This window comes from Dermacentor variabilis, chromosome 5 (assembly GCF_050947875.1).
Source record: "Dermacentor variabilis isolate Ectoservices chromosome 5, ASM5094787v1, whole genome shotgun sequence".
Classification (NCBI taxonomy): domain Eukaryota; kingdom Metazoa; phylum Arthropoda; class Arachnida; order Ixodida; family Ixodidae; genus Dermacentor; species Dermacentor variabilis.
This window is the reverse complement of record NC_134572.1, coordinates 47,071,854-47,090,690: the sequence shown is the minus strand read 5'-3', so window position 1 is coordinate 47,090,690 and position 18,837 is coordinate 47,071,854. Positions and strand designations below refer to the sequence as shown.

General features: G+C 44.3%; 2 protein-coding genes across 5 annotated transcripts in view; one reads left to right on the top strand and one right to left on the bottom strand.

Moving 5' to 3' along the window:
- LOC142582536 (F-box/LRR-repeat protein 7-like) overlaps nt 1-18,837 on the top strand; it is a 94,566-nt gene that overhangs the window by 7,282 nt on the left and 68,447 nt on the right. The gene's annotated exons all lie outside the window — the stretch shown is intronic.
- Nucleotides 1-18,837, bottom strand: part of LOC142582534 (cytoplasmic polyadenylation element-binding protein 1-like) — a 38,807-nt gene that overhangs the window by 8,754 nt on the left and 11,216 nt on the right. For all 4 annotated transcript variants that reach the window (XM_075692362.1, XM_075692363.1, XM_075692361.1 and 1 more), the window contains exons 4-6: nt 17,555-17,804; nt 13,053-13,191; nt 8,270-8,471 (exon numbers count right to left, since the gene is read on the bottom strand). In XM_075692362.1, coding sequence (XP_075548477.1) covers nt 8,270-8,471; nt 13,053-13,191; nt 17,555-17,804 — 591 coding nt within the window. The remainder of the gene's footprint in view (nt 1-8,269; nt 8,472-13,052; nt 13,192-17,554; nt 17,805-18,837) is intronic.

Genomic DNA, 18,837 nt, shown 5'->3' with positions numbered 1-18,837 from the left:
GGGTTGTACGCACAACAATCTTAAAAGCAGGCAGGACGACAAAGTCTTTTTAGCAATGACACAGGTTGAATTGCAGTTAATAGTACGACCCATCATTTTTTTACACTGCTTAGTCCACCAAGGCATGTGACAGTTTTTTGGCCCCAACATTTTGGCATTTGGTCTTGAGGTTTCTGGTTCTGCCAATGCAGCTTGTCTGGCAATTTTTAAGCAGTATATTCATAGACCCCAGAAAATTTTAAATGTAGTCTAATTTATATGTGTCATGCTTTAGCTTGATTGTAACAACCATGTAAAGACTTACATGTACCCTGAAAGACAACAATAAAGAAATAAATGTAACTCTCTAAAACAATTTCCATCCTTTCTCTTCCAATTTTGTCATTGTTGTGCACCTTATATAAATGAAGAATTACTTGCCATTCTTTTACATGATTACAGACATCAAAAGCTCTGAAGATGCTCGTTTACACCGACATCACTTTTTTTTTTCCTTTTTTGCACAGCACAGTGTCTTAGTTCCCTTCGGCCCATGTGGAATGCTGCATTTCAAAAGTCCCTAGACGACCATATCCCCATTATGCAGTTTGCTACCTGTCCTAGCATTAAGCAGTCAGTGTGGCCCGTCAGTTTTCAAAGTCAACCTTGTGTAGCTGACATCAAGCAGTTGTGTGATAATAGACTTCAAACCCCCAGATTACATCCTCATAACTGGTATGTGAGGCACCCAGGCTAACACCAGGCTCGGGTAACTCCAGTTTTGTCCTCAATATATTCTAAAAAGCTATTAAGCTTAGATTTAAGTAATGTTGTACACAGAGTACTAAGGCTGAGTGCAGATTGATTATCTTCTGTATTTTTGTCCTTTTGTGGAGAACACCATGTTTAAATCAATAATATGGTCTGGCACATTCTTTTGCCGAACAGTACCAGCAACCGTTTTCAATTGAAAATAATTAGGGCAAACAGCTCCAAACATGGCATCTGGTAGGAGGGGGGGGGGGAGGCATGCAAATATTGAATGCATAACATCAGTCAAATATATTTTGTAGTATTTGAACTCGATTTCTATAATAAGGCGTATGAAATTTCAAATATTCAATGTGATAACAAATATTTGAAACAAAACTACTATATATTTACACTATTCTAATGCACCCTTGAATCTGGCTAGACGATTTTTGGGCTTAGAGTAAGAAAATGTGCAACTGAATTTAACATGTGCTGAATTTATAATGCCCCCAATTACTGAAAGAAATAGCATGTCCCCACGTTCACTATTCGAAAAAAAAAAGGAAATGTGCTGAATTTACCTTCACATGAGGGAAACTTTCTTTAAAATATGCTTTCACAATAAAAGCAGTGCACAGTCATCACCATTTGCATTTCACGGGCCATAGACACCAAGCACACAAGGTGGTTTCTTGAGCAATCACTTTTAGAGATACTGTACTATCACTCATGAGATTTTATGTGACTCTGCATTGGACTTCTTGAAATATGCAGCCAAGAGCATTCCTGGCACTCTCCACAGATAGCCAGCTTGACTCAGTGGTAGAAACCGTGGCCATAAACATGGGCACGTCCGGGGCCGAGTCGTGTGAAATCTTATAGGAAGCGATAGCGTCTCAGAAAGTAATTACAAGGTGGTTTCTTGAGCAATCACTTTTAGAGATACTGTACTAACACTTTCATGAGATTTTATGTGACTCTGCATTGGACTTCTTGAAATATGCAGCCAAGAGCATTCCTGGCACTCTCCACAGATAGCCAGCTTGACTCGGTGGTAGAAACCGTGGCCATAAACATGGGCACGTCCGGGGCTGAGTCGTGTGAAATCTTATAGGAAGTGATAGAGTCTCAGAAAGTAATTGTAGTTGAGCACAAAATTAACCTACAGCAACCCTCCAAGAAACATGCCCCTGCCGGCCCATATTATGATGGTGAGGACACAGTGACGGCTCTGACAGTATGCCATTTCCAACACTACGGGTACAGTCAATTTTATATTCTACTGAACATGCAGGCAATTCTTAGACCCATTCTTTTTAGAGAAAAGGTGCGTGTTAGATTTGTGTAAATATGGTAATAGTGCTGGCAGTGCAATAGCAGATGTGATCCTTCACTTTTCTAACCTGCGAGTGTGTACTTGATCTTGTGCTACTTGGCACACTCCAGTCATAGAAATTAACACACAAGGTAAGCTCAGTCGATGACTAAGCTATGCAGGAAAGCAAACTTTTGAACTAGAGGCATGTGTTTGGGAGCAGCGAGGGTACAAGTTGGCACAACAAAAGGGAAAGGGGGTGATAGCATAAAGGAGTTCAACTGCAACAAGGTAGCATTTTCAAGGAATAAGTCCAACATGCCAGCTTGCCAGCAAATGTGCCAGCTTTTCCCTGCAAACCCATCTTTCCCCTAACACATTGTGCTTCTGCCTAGCATCTTTAAAATAGCGCAATTGGCAATCCATCACCGCGATATGAGCCCAAGCAACACCTGGGACTTTCACAGATGCCATGGGCAATCTGCAATGGGTGTTAGCATGATGCCTGTGCTTATCACATTATGCTAAAGGCACTGTTCTAAATATGCGAGTATGGGTGCATTACACATTCTTTGTTGGGGTTGTAATTAAAGCAGAAATTTTACAGCGAAGCTGTGTATGGCTAATTGATTCGTCCATCCGTCAGTCGCCTGTACGCAAAAAACTATTCTGGCGCAACCTCATGTGCATGTGCGTAAAGAAAAGAGAAAGAGGCACACGATTAGCCAACACCACCTAGATAGCATAAGACCTATTTACTCCAATCTATGACGTCATGCTACCTGGCCTGAAATTTCCATTGACAAGGCTGGCATGATGAAAGCGGTGAAGTCAGAATCTAATGGAGATGCTCCGGAGTAGCCAACAGTAATTTTATAGCAGTCAAGCCAGGTAACATGATGTCATGGATTGAATGAACACCGCCTTGTGCTATCTAGGTGGTGTTGGATTAGCAGCACCAGTACAGTAGTGAAGTTGTTGCTCTTTGTCACAGACAAGCGTGAGTGCAGCCGTGTCTCTCCGGCTCCAAAATGGGTAGGCCATGCTTCATACGTACTCCTTAGGAGCAGGCAGCTTTCGATCAGCAAACTAGTGAGCAGAGCCTCCTGGGGAATGAGGTTGTCTACATCATGCCGATACAGCAGCCCGGGCACAAGGAAACAGGCTCGTGCAGCCGAGCGCAAGCAGCAAGTGAGTACCGAGGATCCAGCAGCCTACCAAGCCATCATTTAATGAACCGTCGGGATTAACCCAGTTTTAAACACTGGGGCTGCACGTTTCAGCTTTGCTGGTAACCATCTGTACAGCGTGCTTGGGTGGTGATTATTATTTTTTCAAGCAATCGCAGATGCCCTCCCCCACATTCACATCCGGTATTACTCTACTGTGTGTTCCATTCTTGCAAATGCAGTGTTTCAATGACAGCGAGTCAGTCACGTCTCACACTAAAGGAAAACAAGGGGGCGTGCTGTGCTACAAAACGCAAGAGAAAAAGTGTTTTCATGCTCCTTTTCTAAGCACAGGTCACAGCAAACAGTACATCACTTCATTTTAGTTGCCAGATGCCTCTGAGCTAATGGGCTTTTGATGCTGTATAGCAGGGTGCATACAGGCCCTTGAAGCCCTTGAAACTGAAAAGTATGTTTTCAAGGCCCTTGGAAGTCCTGAAATTCTTTTTTCCCTTGAAAACTCTTGAATTTCTTGAGTATGACTGTTTAAGATAAATTTCACGACCCACTTTGTATGGCAGATCAGTATGGACCCAGCAAACTTCTCATTTTAGAAAAGATGGCAGAGTAAAATAAGAAAGAAAAATGCGAGCTGTCGCACCCGCCTGCATGCCACACACATGCCTTTGAACCGCACACCCTGCACGGCACACCTTTATCACCCTCTCTCCCTTCACCGTCAGCGCTGTAACTCGTGTTTCAGAGGAGTGGAAGGGAGATGGGAGAAAGCTGCACGAGGCCGACGATGCAGCGAGGTCATGCCGCATTGGTTGCTTAATACAAAAGTGGTTGCGGCAGGCTCGAGTTTTTTTTTTTCATGTCGCCTTTGAGCCGTTCTTAGAGGTGATTGTGCCGGCTTCAAAGCATGGGTGAGCAAAAATGGCTGATAGCGTCCACAGTGGGTGATGCTATCAGCTGCAGCAGCGAGTGGACACAAAAGCACTTTGCAGGTTTCGTCTCACTGTCAATGTAGAGATATCAACATGGTATGAAACTATCTTTGGTCACAGACTCAAATCCAACAAAATCATTTTTTTCCTTAGTGAATTTTTCTTTCTTTTCCAGATTGCGCAATGAGAGAAATGCCACTTCCGAGGAAGAAAAATATGTCAGTAACTGCACTTACTTGCATAAAAGGTCCAATTTCAATATAACAATTTGAATACCAATAACAGAGTAAAGTGCTGATTTTACCAGCTGTGTTGTAGCTAAATGTAACTAGTGTTTTGGAAACATAGTAAAAAAATCTCTACACTGGATGCCGCTCTGCCCCCCTTGGAAAAGCTTCGAAGGGGCCTTCAGAGTCCGTGCATGTTTGTCTGAGACCTGCATGCATCCTGTGTATAGCGACACAGTGAGAGATGATTCAATTCTCCAAATTAAGAAAGGTCAAGTAACAAGTTCTCACTGTAATGGCTTTCTAGTATATTTTTTACTTTTGGCAATGTAACTGGTGTTTCAACATGGTAAGTGAAAAGAAAATCGGTAATGAGTGCATCTGCATATTAGTATTCGATATTCAAAGTAAGGAATATGTTGAATTCTTATTTGAAAGTTAATATTCACACATAACTAGGTAGCACATTTTCATGCTGAGTTGCTTTGTTCCTTTATTGCAACTCCCATGAGCTAACTCATTTTGCTGCTCATTTTCATTGTGCTCAGTTACCACAGGTGTATTTCTATCACCTCCCTCATTATTGCATGTTAATTGACTGCTTACCTTTAGCTCCTTTTTTTCTATTAAACTTTTCAGAAAAAAAAATTCACCTAAGATCATGATACTGCCTAATGCAATGTTTGAGTGCAGCTCTACGCATGTACTGTAAAAACCCGCGTATAGTATGAAGTGAAATTTTTGGGACGCGAAATGGGAAAAAAAGCTTTATCCGCATATAATAAGAGTTAGGAAAACTCACGGAAAACCTTTATTTAAGTTGCACTACGCACTTCAATCGCTGTCTTCCTCAGCTGCGCTCTCTTCGGATAGTTCCTTGTCGAACCTATCTTCCCAGAGGTACTCATCCTCTGTGTTATCGAGCGCGTTGAAAATGCCGCACTTCTTGAATGCGTGACGCACAAGGTCCTCTGGTATTCTCGCCCATGCGTCCACAATCCACTTGCATAGTGTGGCTGGTGAAGCCCGCTTTAGCCGCCCGGTCAGCATCACTGCAGGCTCACCTGAGCGCATCCAATCTGTGTAACATTGCTTGACCGTGTCCTTGAAAGGCTTGTTCACGCAAACATCGAAAGGCTGCAGCTGAGACATCCCACCCAGGATAACGACGAGTTCAGTGCCGCATTCGCACAACAGCCTCTTCACTGAGCCGGCCAAATGGCAACGAAATGTGTCCAGCGCAAGGATGGACGGGAACGACAACAATGCGCCGGGCCGCCTACACCAGACGGACTTAATGCAGTCAAGTACAAGATTCTCGTTCATCCAGCCTCTCTCATGGCATCTCACGACCACATTCTTCGACAGCTCCTCACCTTTAGGCACTGTCTTGCACTTGAAGATGACACAGGGCGGAAGCTTGCATCCGTCTGCTGTGCCCAACAACATGACGGTAACTCGCGTTTTCTTGTTGCCAGTGGACCGGACACGAACTTTAGAGCCCTTTTCATGCATGGCAAGGGGTGATGGCATGCCCAGATAAACTGGCGTTTGGTCAGCAGTGCCGATTTGCCCTAGCTGGAAGTTTTTGGACTTGTGCAACGAAACAATGTGGCGCTGGAAAGCCACAAGCAGCTCTTCAAACGATTCTGGCAGGATTTGCGAAATCGATGTTCAGCGGTGTAAGGAAAATCCAGCACGGGATATGTAGCGATAAATCCAGCGTTTGCTCCTTTGAAGGCGGAGCTCGGTAGCCCTTTTTCTCTTGCAAGCTCCTTAGCTTTTGCCTGCATAAGCTCCATGCTCACAGCTAGATGTGCGGCTCGTTGGCATACGAACTCAATCAGGGCAAGTTCAATTTACGGGAATGTCCCACTCTTCGGCCGCGAAAGCTTCTTCGCGTTCCGCTGCACGCGAAAAGGGCTTCCTTCTGTTGACGCCATCCACAGATACTTCCCTCGTTGACGCCAAACTGCATCCTGGCCACACTGTTGCCGATTTCCTGTGCGGCTAAAGTAACCTTTCTCTTGAAAGCAGCCGAGTACTGTTTTCGAGGTCAGGGCATCTTGGTCCTTCAATACGAAATAAAAAAGATGCACTTCGCAAAGCGTGGTTTGCACGTGTGCTGCCAAGGTCCGAACTCAACAATAAAGAAATGACGCTGTAGTCACAGCAATAACAAGACCAAGCTATAGCCACATAGCAATAAGGAAGCCAATCCATAGCCATGCAGCAATAATGAAATCAAAACTTCTAACCCAAATTTTTGACTGAAATTTTTGTTCGGATCTGCATATAGTACAAGGCAAAAATTTGAGACACTAATAATACGAAAAAAAAACCTCGTATTATACGCCGGTTTTTACGGTATTTTGTATTGCGACTACATGGATGCAGTTTATTAGGAACAGAACGCTGCGAGTAGTGTAGCTAGTGCGGACAATCTGTATCGTGCAGCACACTGCAAATGGAGCGAAGTGCAGCAAGACTGCCTCGCTAATTGGGAGATCACGAGAGGCAGCGCCTGGGCGAGATTCACAGCAGCTGCTGCAGACAGACCTCCACTCTTGCAGCACTTTGTTTCCACACAGATGATGTGTGCTACTCTGGCGCCGTATTGTAGCCATCGTCGCCGCACAGCCCATCTTGCGTGGCACTATGCTTTTCTCATGCTTTCATTCCACCAACAAGAGCAGCCCTTTGTCACAGGGAAATTGTGCCACCAGTGTCAGCGGCGACAACACCTAAGGGAGCGTCACATCGAGCCTTGCTCGTAGCCGCTCGCCATCACCTCTTGCAGGAGCAGTGATCGCCGTTACACACTGGTACTGCAGACTGACCTCAGCAGGTGACGCCACAGACAAGCATAGGCCTCCACCTTGTGCCACCCCCCTGCCCCCTCCCACTTGCCCTGGAAATGCGTACGAGATCGCCAATGCAGCTTCGGATGCTGTGGCCGCTGGCAACTCTGCACATGCGCAGGCCATTTCCCCTCCACTCCTCCTCCACATTCTTGCGCGTGCGCTTTTGTTTCATCACCCACTGTGCTCCACATTTGCTTTCATCTTTTACTGGGCACGTTTGCTCGGTTACAACGTACGATGCCGAGGCATGCCGACACTCAACACAGGAACGGGCGCGTAATAGCTGCACTCTAAAATTTATTCTAGTAGGTGATCGAAAATGTATCTAAAGGAACTTTAGCTTTAACATCCCAAAGCAACTCGAAGGCTACACAAGGTACCCCTAGTGAGGATGAGGCTGCAGACAAGGGCAGTGTGTAGATCAATGGCTGCACACCCCGAGAACAGCTGAAATTTCGAACAGAAGCCTGCATACCCTTGGAAGCATGCCGCGCAACAAAAAGGGATAAAGGGAGGTGGGGCTCATGTCAAACATCTTGCGGTCCCTTGGCTACTGTACGAAAGAAGGCATGGAAGGAATGTCACATACGCTAGTTAAAGCAAAGGGGGAGTCTACAATGGAAGTGATGCTTACCTCTTAGCAGCATTGCAACGCGACATTTTAATAATGAACCAATTTGAAAATTTACTGTAGTAAAATGCTCTTTAGAGGGCGTTCTACAACTTTCACTGTGTAACTTGAATTGCAATGGGGCCTGATGAGAAGCCCTTTAACAAGTAAACTCTAAAATAAAATATTTTAGCACACTGACCTCAATGGAGCGTGGCCACCATGGTGGGAATCGAACCCACAACATCGTGCTCAGCTGTAGAATGCCATAGCTACTGAGCCAGTATGACATGGCAGGCTTCCAGTAAATGTGGTGCCATTCTTCCAACATTGATGTTTGACTGAGTTCAAAGCCTTTCGCTATTCGCACACCCCTGAGCACAAGTAGCCGGATGAACTCACTCGCAGCAGATCTGTGCAGCTTAGCCGCCTTCTCAATATTGTCCGAGTCTTCCAAGCCTGAAGTGGGTGGGCTGCCAGCAGGCGACCAGCGCTGGTCCGTGAGAAATGAGAACGGGTTGCTGAGCAGGTCCAGATCAGAGCGCATACTGAAGCCATTTGTATGCGTGTGGGCTCGAGGGCTAGGCGACATTACCAAGGAGTTCTGCAATGGATGTAATGTTGGGTTACAATTTACAAACACTATTCGATAAGATATGTGCTTTCGCACAGTTCTATAGGCAGATTACAAGCACAATAGAACCATGTTTAGTTCAAAAGTGTAGTTTTAAATGGCACAAGGAATGCAGTACCATGAAAAAGAATGGGGACAAGTCATGCTGCCAACTGAGAGTTTAAAGGGACACTAAAGTGAAAAATGATTTCTTCTGCATCAGTAAATTACCATTCTACAACACCAAAAACACCAATCTTACAACGATAAGACTTTTGGTAAGCCACAAAAAGCGCAAGAACAAAATACTGGTGGCGACGCCTACTTATGTTCACGCACCTGGGGGCTGTGACGTCTTGGATATTGATGGCATCTTCTAGGGCATACTAATTATCTATAGCGGTACAGATTGACTACATTGTGTTCTAAAGGAACCAAATATTAAACATGGCAAGTTTCGGGAACCTTTATTCAGCCAACGCAGCCCAAATGCAAAAACATACTTTGGAATCTTTGACGTCACGCTGACGTACCGGCGCTTGGGTTTCGGTGCGAAATTCAAATACTGATACTTGGACCTTCATTTTCTCATCTAATAACCAAACTATCTTTTTAAATGACTACCTGCAGGGTTCTCAAACAATGCTTCATCAGTCTAAAATGATTTATTGTATCGCTTTAGTGTCCCTTTAAGGAAGTAGATACTCCCTTTTATACAAGCGATGATCACATGATTTCAGTGTGCAGAACCCTTGTAAGATGGCCACCAGATGAAAGAAGCAGGCAATGTAACCAGTACAAAGAATGCAGATTACAACTCTCGCCTAGCCATACCATTTTGTTTTTTAGCTGCATCCTAAGCTCCACCAAGACAGACATTGCTGCTAAAGGTGTCGCAATTATTGGGACCACCACAGGGGTCAGGCAAGTGCGTGCTGACCAGTCAAGTTTAAATAAATGATCCAGTGAAAGCCAATTTTAAGATCAACATAACGAAAGTTTGGTCTCAAATGTAGTTGCATGGGTTGGGACCTTTAGTTGCAATTGAATTAACCAAAAAATTAAATTAACCAGAGTTGAACTAATAGAAGTTACTTTTAAGCCATGCTTGCATTTTTCAAGCCCTTATTTCAAAACCTGAATGTGCAAGGGGTAGCAGAATTAAGTATGATGTATGCTACCAAGCTGGCATTTGCAATACAATAAACATGCACAGTAGTGTATGCAGTGTTTAGTAATATTGTTGATCCTGGCTGTATCACCTCACATTTTCATGGCACAGGCTTTAAGCGAACAGCTTTCTTTGGCTTTTTCAACTATTTTCGTGGTAGGTTTAGACAATGATAAGGCTTGGGCAAGGGACGGTAAGGAAATGTGCTTGGGGAAAGGGTGTGTGCCCTCGGACAACAGTGTTGCAAAGAGGGGCAGGAGGGGAAAGGAGGGCCTCATTGCTTGCTTCTCTTGGGAAGGCAAGGAAAATGATTGGGCAAGCGAGTTGCTGGTAGGGGCTTGGGGGAGGAGGAATGAGACTTTTGCTCGCTTGCTCGTGACGGGAATACCCTGAAGGAAAGGGTGCATGCTCACGGCAACGTGGTTGCAGGAAGGGGCTGGTACTCGCTCACTCTGGCTATTTGCTCGTATTGACAATCATTGATGGTTTTTGCATAAATATTTCTTAATTTCTAGCATGCAAATATTTATTTACTTTATTATCCATATCAATTTTCAGCATTACAGTAAAAGAATGGGTGTTGCAGTAAAATGACCACTTACACACACGATACCGCAACATGAAAAATGAATTTTGAGTGCATTTATACCACTGCGACAAAAGATTTTAAAACATTAGAAACAACTTCTGAATTATTACACAAATACAGCTCATGTGATTTAACTCTGCCTTGTTCAACCAAATTATATGAAAGTAGTATATGTACTTAGGATTACTATTTTAAATGTGGTATCTACATTCCCTACAAGTACTTAATTCTTTTGTTGTGAGTTTTTAATTTTATGAGAGCAATATAATGGGTTTTACGAAATGTGTGTTCAAAGAACACTGGTTGCATATGGTTAAGATATGTGCCTTACAACTGGCTTGTCTAAACTTATTGCACAGTGTTAATAAATTACGGTGACAATTTTAACAGGTTATACAAATGTGGAGGTTTTGAAAGAACAAGCAGATCAGGACTGCAATTAAAGTCAATGTCCCATAAATCAGGCAGCTAAAAACAATGAATGCATGCTATTTGCTGCCCCCAAGGGCTCAAATTGCCACAAGCACATCCTAAACAGCTCTAAAATGCCTGCCAGTACAGTTATTAGGTGTATCAGTGCTTGCACTGCAATAGGAGACTGTGGGTGCACACGTGTATAGTTAGAGAGCTTTAGCGTATCCGGTATTTCAGCAAACGGGGATGGTTTGGGTGGATTTCAGCACGGGCGGGATGTAAATGTGAGCAACCGGAGCGGTGCAGCGACCAGGTGGTGCAAAGCTCAGCCAGACAAACAGCTAAAGTTGCAGTAACCTACTACATTCTGCTTTGCTGCTGGTGCAAATTTTCGGCAGCAGCGCAGTTATGAACACAACTACGCAGCTGTCGAAAATTTACATGAGCAGCGATGAATATACTGCTTGGCTCTGTATGGTTGAGGTTTGCACCACCAGCTGGCGCCACCAACTGGCCATTCACGTTTACGCCATCGCTCATCCGGCAAACCGCCTGCGATTGCCAGAATACCCAACATACTACTTGCGAAATGCGAAGGTTGTGGGTTCGTTTCCCACCTGCGGCAAGTTTTTTCATCCAGTTTAATTTACATTAATTTATTGTTTCTTTATTTCATTTATTAAGCACAAGTAATTTCCCCTATGTTGTCCTTGGTGTCAGTGTGTTGGCTTCTCATGATATGACTAATAAAATCTGGCCCCTCGGTTAACCCCCTTTCTTCTTGTTCATTACATAACGAGGGTCTCGAATCCGGCTACATTGATGCCTTCAGGTAGTATATGTGGGTTTATTGACCAGTTGCCTTCACCCAAAAAGATCACATTCTCGTGACACCTGCGGCAAGAAGGACGTTCCACGTCCGCCGCTAAGGTCTGCGAGTGGTGGCGCTGGCTAACAATCCCAGGGTTCTACTAGGACACATAAATACCCAAGAAAGTGGATGGGGAAACAGCGCCACGGTAGCTCAATTGGTAGAGCACCACACGCGAAATGCAAAGGTTGTGGGTTCGTTTCCCACCTGCGGTAAGTTGTTTTTTCATCCACTTTAGTTTACATTAATTTATTGTTTCTTTATTTCATTTATTAAGCACAAGTAATTTCCCCTATGTTGTCCTTGGTGTCAGTGTTTGTTGGCTTCTCATGATATGACTAATAAAATCGGGCCCCTCGGTTAAAACCTTCTCGTTAAAAACTATTAAGGAATACATACCGCAACCCATGACAAGTGCCTCTTCCCACTCTTGGCATGCTTCGCTGCATAACACTGCTATATTGAGATGAAGCTGACTTTCAGGAACAGGCATTATACCATGCACTGTGCTTTTCAAGCTTCAAAGCCAGTGGCAAAGATTACAAAGGCAGAGCGAGCACCATTTCTAACAGTGACGAATTATTTCAAACAAAAACACGGCACAGCAAGCTTGATAGCGAACACTGAAATAGCTAGGCCTAGCATTGCCGCAGTGGTGGTTATGGCTGCCAGCGAATCTGCGTGCAAGAGCACCGGTTTCAGACGAGAAGATAATCAAAATGATGGTGCCGGTGGCTTGGACTAATGCCATTTCGGACCTGCAGTGTTAGAAGATAGTCCAGAAAATCGGACAACGAAGGGCTTTTGCGTCCGAAATTTCAGACGTTATACATTGGCTCATGGGGTACATGGCAGTGCCACGAAGGCGTTCGAATTATCGGGCATGTCCGAAAGATCTATTGTTGACTATACATGTCGGACATGCACAGAAATGCAATACAACCTTTTTGAAATATGAGTTGAAAGAAAATTCCTACTCAGAAAAATGGAGATGTGCACAATGTGCATACTTACAAGTGCATCCTGCAATCAGTAGCAAGACATTCCGTTAGAAGATATTTCTCAAACAGCAGTTAATTCATGATCCATGAACAGCATAGGTGCGCGGCTTGCATTTCTTTTTTACATGCCATCAGAGAGACTTAGCTTGTCAGCACACATTACTACTTGCTGAATAGCAAAGATGCAGACAGGAGCAGCAGTACTGTTGACACCATCTCGGGGCACTGTGTTCAAATGTTGGAACTTTTTCCACCTGCGATTGTTCATGTACTGAGCCAATAATACACTTCAATATATGAAAATGCCTTTTACAGGCCAGTAGCACATAAGTACAGCAGTCACTGCAGTAATAATTTTGTGTGCAGTGGTTGAACTCCGCATTAGAAGATGTCATCGGCACTGCTGCTTGCAGAAATGTGTCTGCAGTGTTCCACATAATGACATGGTCAATCACATGCGAACATGTCACAGCAGAACCACTAGAAGCACCGAACAGTTAGCAGAAGTTCTTTATGAAGTACATACCATGAGATCTGACAAAGTGCTTATTTCTGTGCCACAGCTGACACCACTGGAGTCCGAATCTGGGGAAAGGCTTCTGGAATCCCGGAATGGGTCACATCCATAGGCTAAAGACCGCTCCACAGAAGGGCTCCCTTGATAGCTGCAAATGTAAAAGATATTAGTCCAACATGTTCTCAGAGGTTGAGTACACTTTGTTTTTAGTACCTCGCAGGCTTCCACATGAAGAACTGGGTAAGGGGTGTTGCAAATATGCACAACCAGAAACAATGCCTTGTTGCCACAGGAGCAGACAGCTATGAGTTGGATCAGCTAACCAAGAATGAGAATTGGCTGCATGTCCCAAATAAAGGGGCTGGCCTATTGTGTACCACTAATCCTTCTGTTGAAACAGCATTGTACACTATAGACAAGTCCTTTCTTTCAGTTCTTGTAAGCGATTGGTTGGCTGAAGCTATTGGAACATGGCGTGAAGTTTGTGATGCAGAGAACAAATACCCTTGTAGCTTCAGCAAACAGCCTGGAATTTGCAAGTGCTGCATTGTTTGCACACACTTCAGTGGGATTTTTTTTTTTTTTTTTTGCTTTGCTTGTAGAACGCAGCAAACTGAGTTAGGCTCAAGCTGACGCATGGTTGCTTGTAATCTGAAGGTCAATGAAATAGTCCAGAACAGAATGAGTTGTACCAACAGGTACATGTTTTTAACAGCAACTGGTCACTACCACATTCTATGGCAGGTAAATGCATGTGCATCCTAAACATCAGAGCTGCAAACAGGTCCCAATTCTCTGGCACCCTCTTGGAGCCCGTCAACTCAGCCTGAATATCGCATGCTAGCAATTTTGTTTGTGCATTATGGATGACTTCTTGTCAGGTGTCTGCGCAAGTCGCTCTGCCCTGGGAAACCAGAAAGAGTGAATTAATTACCTTTTTAAACTACATGGCTTTAGAGCATGCTGAAAACAGCTTACCCAGCAAATGTTGACGTTTGGTCGAAGGAATCGCAACTCTAGATTCATCATCATCATCATCAGCCTGGTTACGCCCACTGCAGGGCAAAGGCCTCTCCCATACTTTAACAACCCCGGTCATGTACTAATTGTGGCCATGCCGTCCCTGCAAACTTCTTAATCTCATCCGCCCACCTAACTTTCTGCCGCCCCCTGCTACCCTTCCCTTCCCTTGGGATCCAGTCCGTAACCCTTAATGACCATTGGTTATCTTCCCTCCTCATTACATGTCCTGCCCACGCCCATTTCTTTTTCTTGATTTAAACTAAGATGTCATTAACTTGCGTTTGTTCCCTCACCCAATCTGCTCTTTCCTTAACCCTTAACGTTACACCTATCATTCTTCTTTCCATAGCTCGTTGCGTCATCCTCAATTTGAGTAGAACCCTTTTCGTAAGCCTCCAGGTTTCTGCCCCGTAGGTGAGTACTGGTAATACACAGCTATTATACACTTTTCGCTTGAGGGATAATGGCAACCTGCTGTTCATGATCTGAGAATGCCTGCCAAACGCACCCCAGTCCATTCTTATTCTTCTGATTATTTCCGTCTCATGATCCGGATCCGCCGTCACTACCTGCCCTAAGTAGATGTATTCCCTTAAGACTTCCAGTGCCTCACTGCCTATTGTAAATTGCTGTTCTTTTCCGAGACTGTTAAGCATTACTTTAGTTTTCTGCAGATTAATTTTTAGACCCATCCTTCTGCTTTGCCTGTCCAGGTCAGTGAGCATGCATTGCAATTGGTTCCCTGAGTTACTAAGCAAGGCAATATCATCAGCGAATCGCAAGTTACTAAGGTATCTCCCTGCCTGACGCCTTTCTTTATTGGGATTTTGTTGCTTTCTTTATGGAGGACTATGGTGGTGTGGAGCCGCTATAGATATCTTTCAGTATTTTTACATACGGCTCGTCTACACCCTGATTCCGTAATGCCTCCATGACTGCTGAGGTTTCGACAGAATCAAACGCTTTCTCGTAATCAACGAAAGCTATATATAAGGGTTGGTTATATTCCGCACATTTCTCTATCACCTGATTGATAGTGTGAATATGATCTATTGTTGAGTAGTCTTTACGGAATCCTGCCTGGTCCTTTGCTTGACAGAAGTCTAAGGTGTTCCTGATTCTATTTGCGATTACCTTAGTAAATAGTTTGTAGGCAACGGACAGTAAGCTGATCGGTCTATAATTTTTCAAGTCTTTGGCGTCCCCTTTCTTATGGATTAGGATTATGTTAGTGTTCTTCCAAGATTCCGGTACGCTCGAGGTCATGAGGCATTGCGTAAACAGGGTGGCCAGTTTCTCCAGAACAATCTGCCCACCATCCTTCAACAAATCTGCCGTTACCTGATCCTCCCCAGCTGCCTTCCCCCTTTGCATATCTCCCAAGGCTTTCTTTACTTCTTCCGGCATTACCTTTGGGATTTCGAATTCCTCTAGACTATTTTCTCTTCCATTATCGTCGTGGGTGCCACTGGTACTGTATAAATCTCTATAGAACTCCTCTGCCACTTGAACTATCTCATCCATATTATTAATGATATTGCCGGCTTTGTCTCAACGCATACATCTGATTCTTGCCAATTCCTAGTTTCTTCACTGTTTTTAGGCTTCCTCCGTTCCTGAGAGCATGTTCAATTCTATCCATATTATACTTCTTCATGTCAGCTGTCTTACGCTTGTTGATTAACTTCGAAAGTTCTGCCAGTTCTATTCTAGCTGTAGGGTTAGATGCTTTCATACATTGGCGTTTCTTGATCAGATCTTTCGTCTCCTGCGATAGTTTGCTGGTATCCTGCCTAACGGAGTTACCACCGACTTCCATTGCACACTCCTTAATGATGCCCACAAGATTGTCGTTCATTGCTTCAACACTAAGGTCCTCTTCCTGAGTTAAAGCTGAATACCTGTTCTGTAGCTTGATCTGGAATTCTATTTTCCCTCTTACCGCTAACTCATTGATCGGCTTCTTATGTACCAGTTTCTTCCGTTCCCTCCTCAGGTCTAGGCTAATTCGAGTTCTTACCATCCTGTGGTCACTGCAGCGCACCTTGCCGAGCACGTCCACATCTTGTATGATGCCAGGGTTAGTGCAGAGTATGAAGTCTATTTCATTTCTAGTCTCGCCATTCGGGCTCCTCCACGTCCACTTTCGGCTATCCCGCTTGCGGAAGCAGGTATTCATTATCCGCATATTATTCTGTTCCGCAAACTACTAATAACTCTCCCCTGCTATTCCTAGTGCCTATGCCACATTTCCCCACTGCCTTGTCTCCAGCCTGCTTCTTGCCTACCTTGGCATTAAAGTCGCCCATTAGTATAGTGTTTAGTTTTTACTCTACCCATCGCCGATTCCACGTCTTCATAGAAGCTTTCGACTTCCTGGTCATCATGACTGGATGTAGGGGCGTAGACCTGTACAATCTTCATTTTGTACCTCTTATTAAGTTTCACAACAAGACCTGCCACCCTCTCGTTAATGCTGTAGAATTCCTGTATGTTACCAGCTATATTCTTAATCAGGAATTCGACTCCTAGTTCTCTTCTCTCCGCTAAGCCCCGGTAGCACAGGACATGCCCGCTTTTTAGCACTGTATATGCTTCTTTTGGCCTCCTAACTTCACTGAGCCCTATTATATCCCATTTACTGCCCTCTACTTCCTCCAATAGCACTGCTAGACTCGCCTCACTAGATAACGTTCTAGCGTTAAACGTTGCCAGGTTCATATTCCAATGGCGGCCTGTCCGGAGCCAGTGATTCTTAGCACCCTCTGCTGTGTCGCAGGTCTGACCGCCGCCGTGGTCAATTGCTTCGCAGCTGCTGGGGACTGAGGGCCGGGGTTTGATTGTTGTGTTCATATAGGAAGTTGTGGCCAAGTACTGCACCAGGGTGGCCAATCCTGCTCTGGTGAGGGAGTGCGTTACCAGTTCTGGTCACAGGGATCAGGCCCCACTCCAGGCCTGTTTGTGCAATTTTATCAACACTCCGATTTTTTTTTTTTAATCCGGTGGAAAATTGCCGGCACCGGGATTCGAACCACAGACCTCTTGCACGCGAGGCGGATGTTCTACCTCTACGCCACCGCTGCACCTGTTAACTCTAGATTACCCAAGCTTTAATTATTGCAAGTAAACTTTCACTATGCACTTGTGCACAGGCTAGTGTCCACAAACAGTAATAGTTTGTGGACACTTGTCACGTTTCCTTGAAACACCTATTCATTGTCAGGCACCATCATAATGTTTTGTGCTTGTTGGCATGTCATTACTAAGAAAATATTTGTAGCTTAAGTACATGGGAAATAATGCACAAGACTGCTGTTGGAAGTGCGAACTTCCAACAGCATTTTGTTCTTGGAAAGAGGAATACAATAGCAGTCTCCAGAAATAAAACGTTTAAAGTTTGTTCTCTGCCTTGCGTATTCCTGCTTTTCAGTGTCCTGTGCTACGAATATTCTCTTAACTCACTGACAGGCTTTACCAGACCTACGTACCTGTAAGGTGCGTAAGGTGATGCAGAGCGGATGGCTCGAGGTCCTGTGCCGACAGGTGAAGTTTGGAGAGTGCTCTGCCTTAGTAGCCTACCGAGAGAGGCTTCGGAGAGACGCATGTCACTGGGATATAAAGAGCCCAGACCATTGCCATTCTGGTAGGCTGCCAAGTAGGCTGGGTTAGAGAGTAAGCTAGACAAACCGCCCGTGCTGCCTGGCAGCACACTGTTCCTGAGGCCACAGTTGCTGTGCCCTGCACAGGACACACACACACACTGGATCAATCTCATGTTGCTCACAAGTAGATATCAGCGCTTAGTAGAGAAGAAATGCAGAATAGCATATAGATAATAGGAACTAATGAAATATTAGAAGCTTTGGTTGAAATTCTCATCTTTGTTTTTCTGAGCATCGAAGCTCTAATGAAACAGCATATAAAAGTCCTTAATCCTAATGATCAGGTTGATCTGGCCGAGGTGTAAATTAATCTCTAAATAACAATTAAAACAACATAGCAAAAAAATTAGGAAGCAGCAAATTATGGGGAACGTGCAACAAATACGAACAAGCTATATGCAGTAAATGTATAGGGCAGTGTCCATTAGCAACCATTTAATAAATGCAGCAGACAAATTAAGCTACACAGAACTGTAGAGTATACAGGACAGCCATATAGACATTTTATATGTGACTGCAGAGAAAAGTTCAAGTGTAACCAAGGGTGAAGTTGGACAGGCTTTGCAAGGGATGTCCAGGGTAAAGTGGCAGGAGGAGATGGAATAATGGCTTCGTATAAAAGATGGCAGACACTAAAAGCTTGCAATGCTTTATACTCTTCTTCTCATAACTTCACATGTGCCAGAGGCTTGGAAGAATGTTAACATAATTGACAAAAAGGAGACAAATACTAAGAATTATAGACCCATTTGGCTTGCTTGAAGTGCTGTAAAGGTCTTGTTCATAAAGTAATGAGACTTAAAAAAATTTTATTGATCCAATCGGTACATATTAAAATTGTTCAAAATGGTCTCCTTGGGTGTCTATACACCGCTGCCAACGCGATTCCCACACTGCAAAGGCTTCCGGGAAGTCAGCAGCCATAACCTCTGTCAGAGACTTGCAGCTCGGATGGCAGAAACATTGTCAAAACTGACCTTCAGGCTTCTCTTGAGCTTTGGGAACAGAAAAAAAGTCTGCTGGGCTCACAGCGGGACTGTACGGTAGCTGCGGCAAGGTTGCAACCCCTAACCGGGCTAGGTAGGTGGTCACAACAAAGGTGGTGTGGG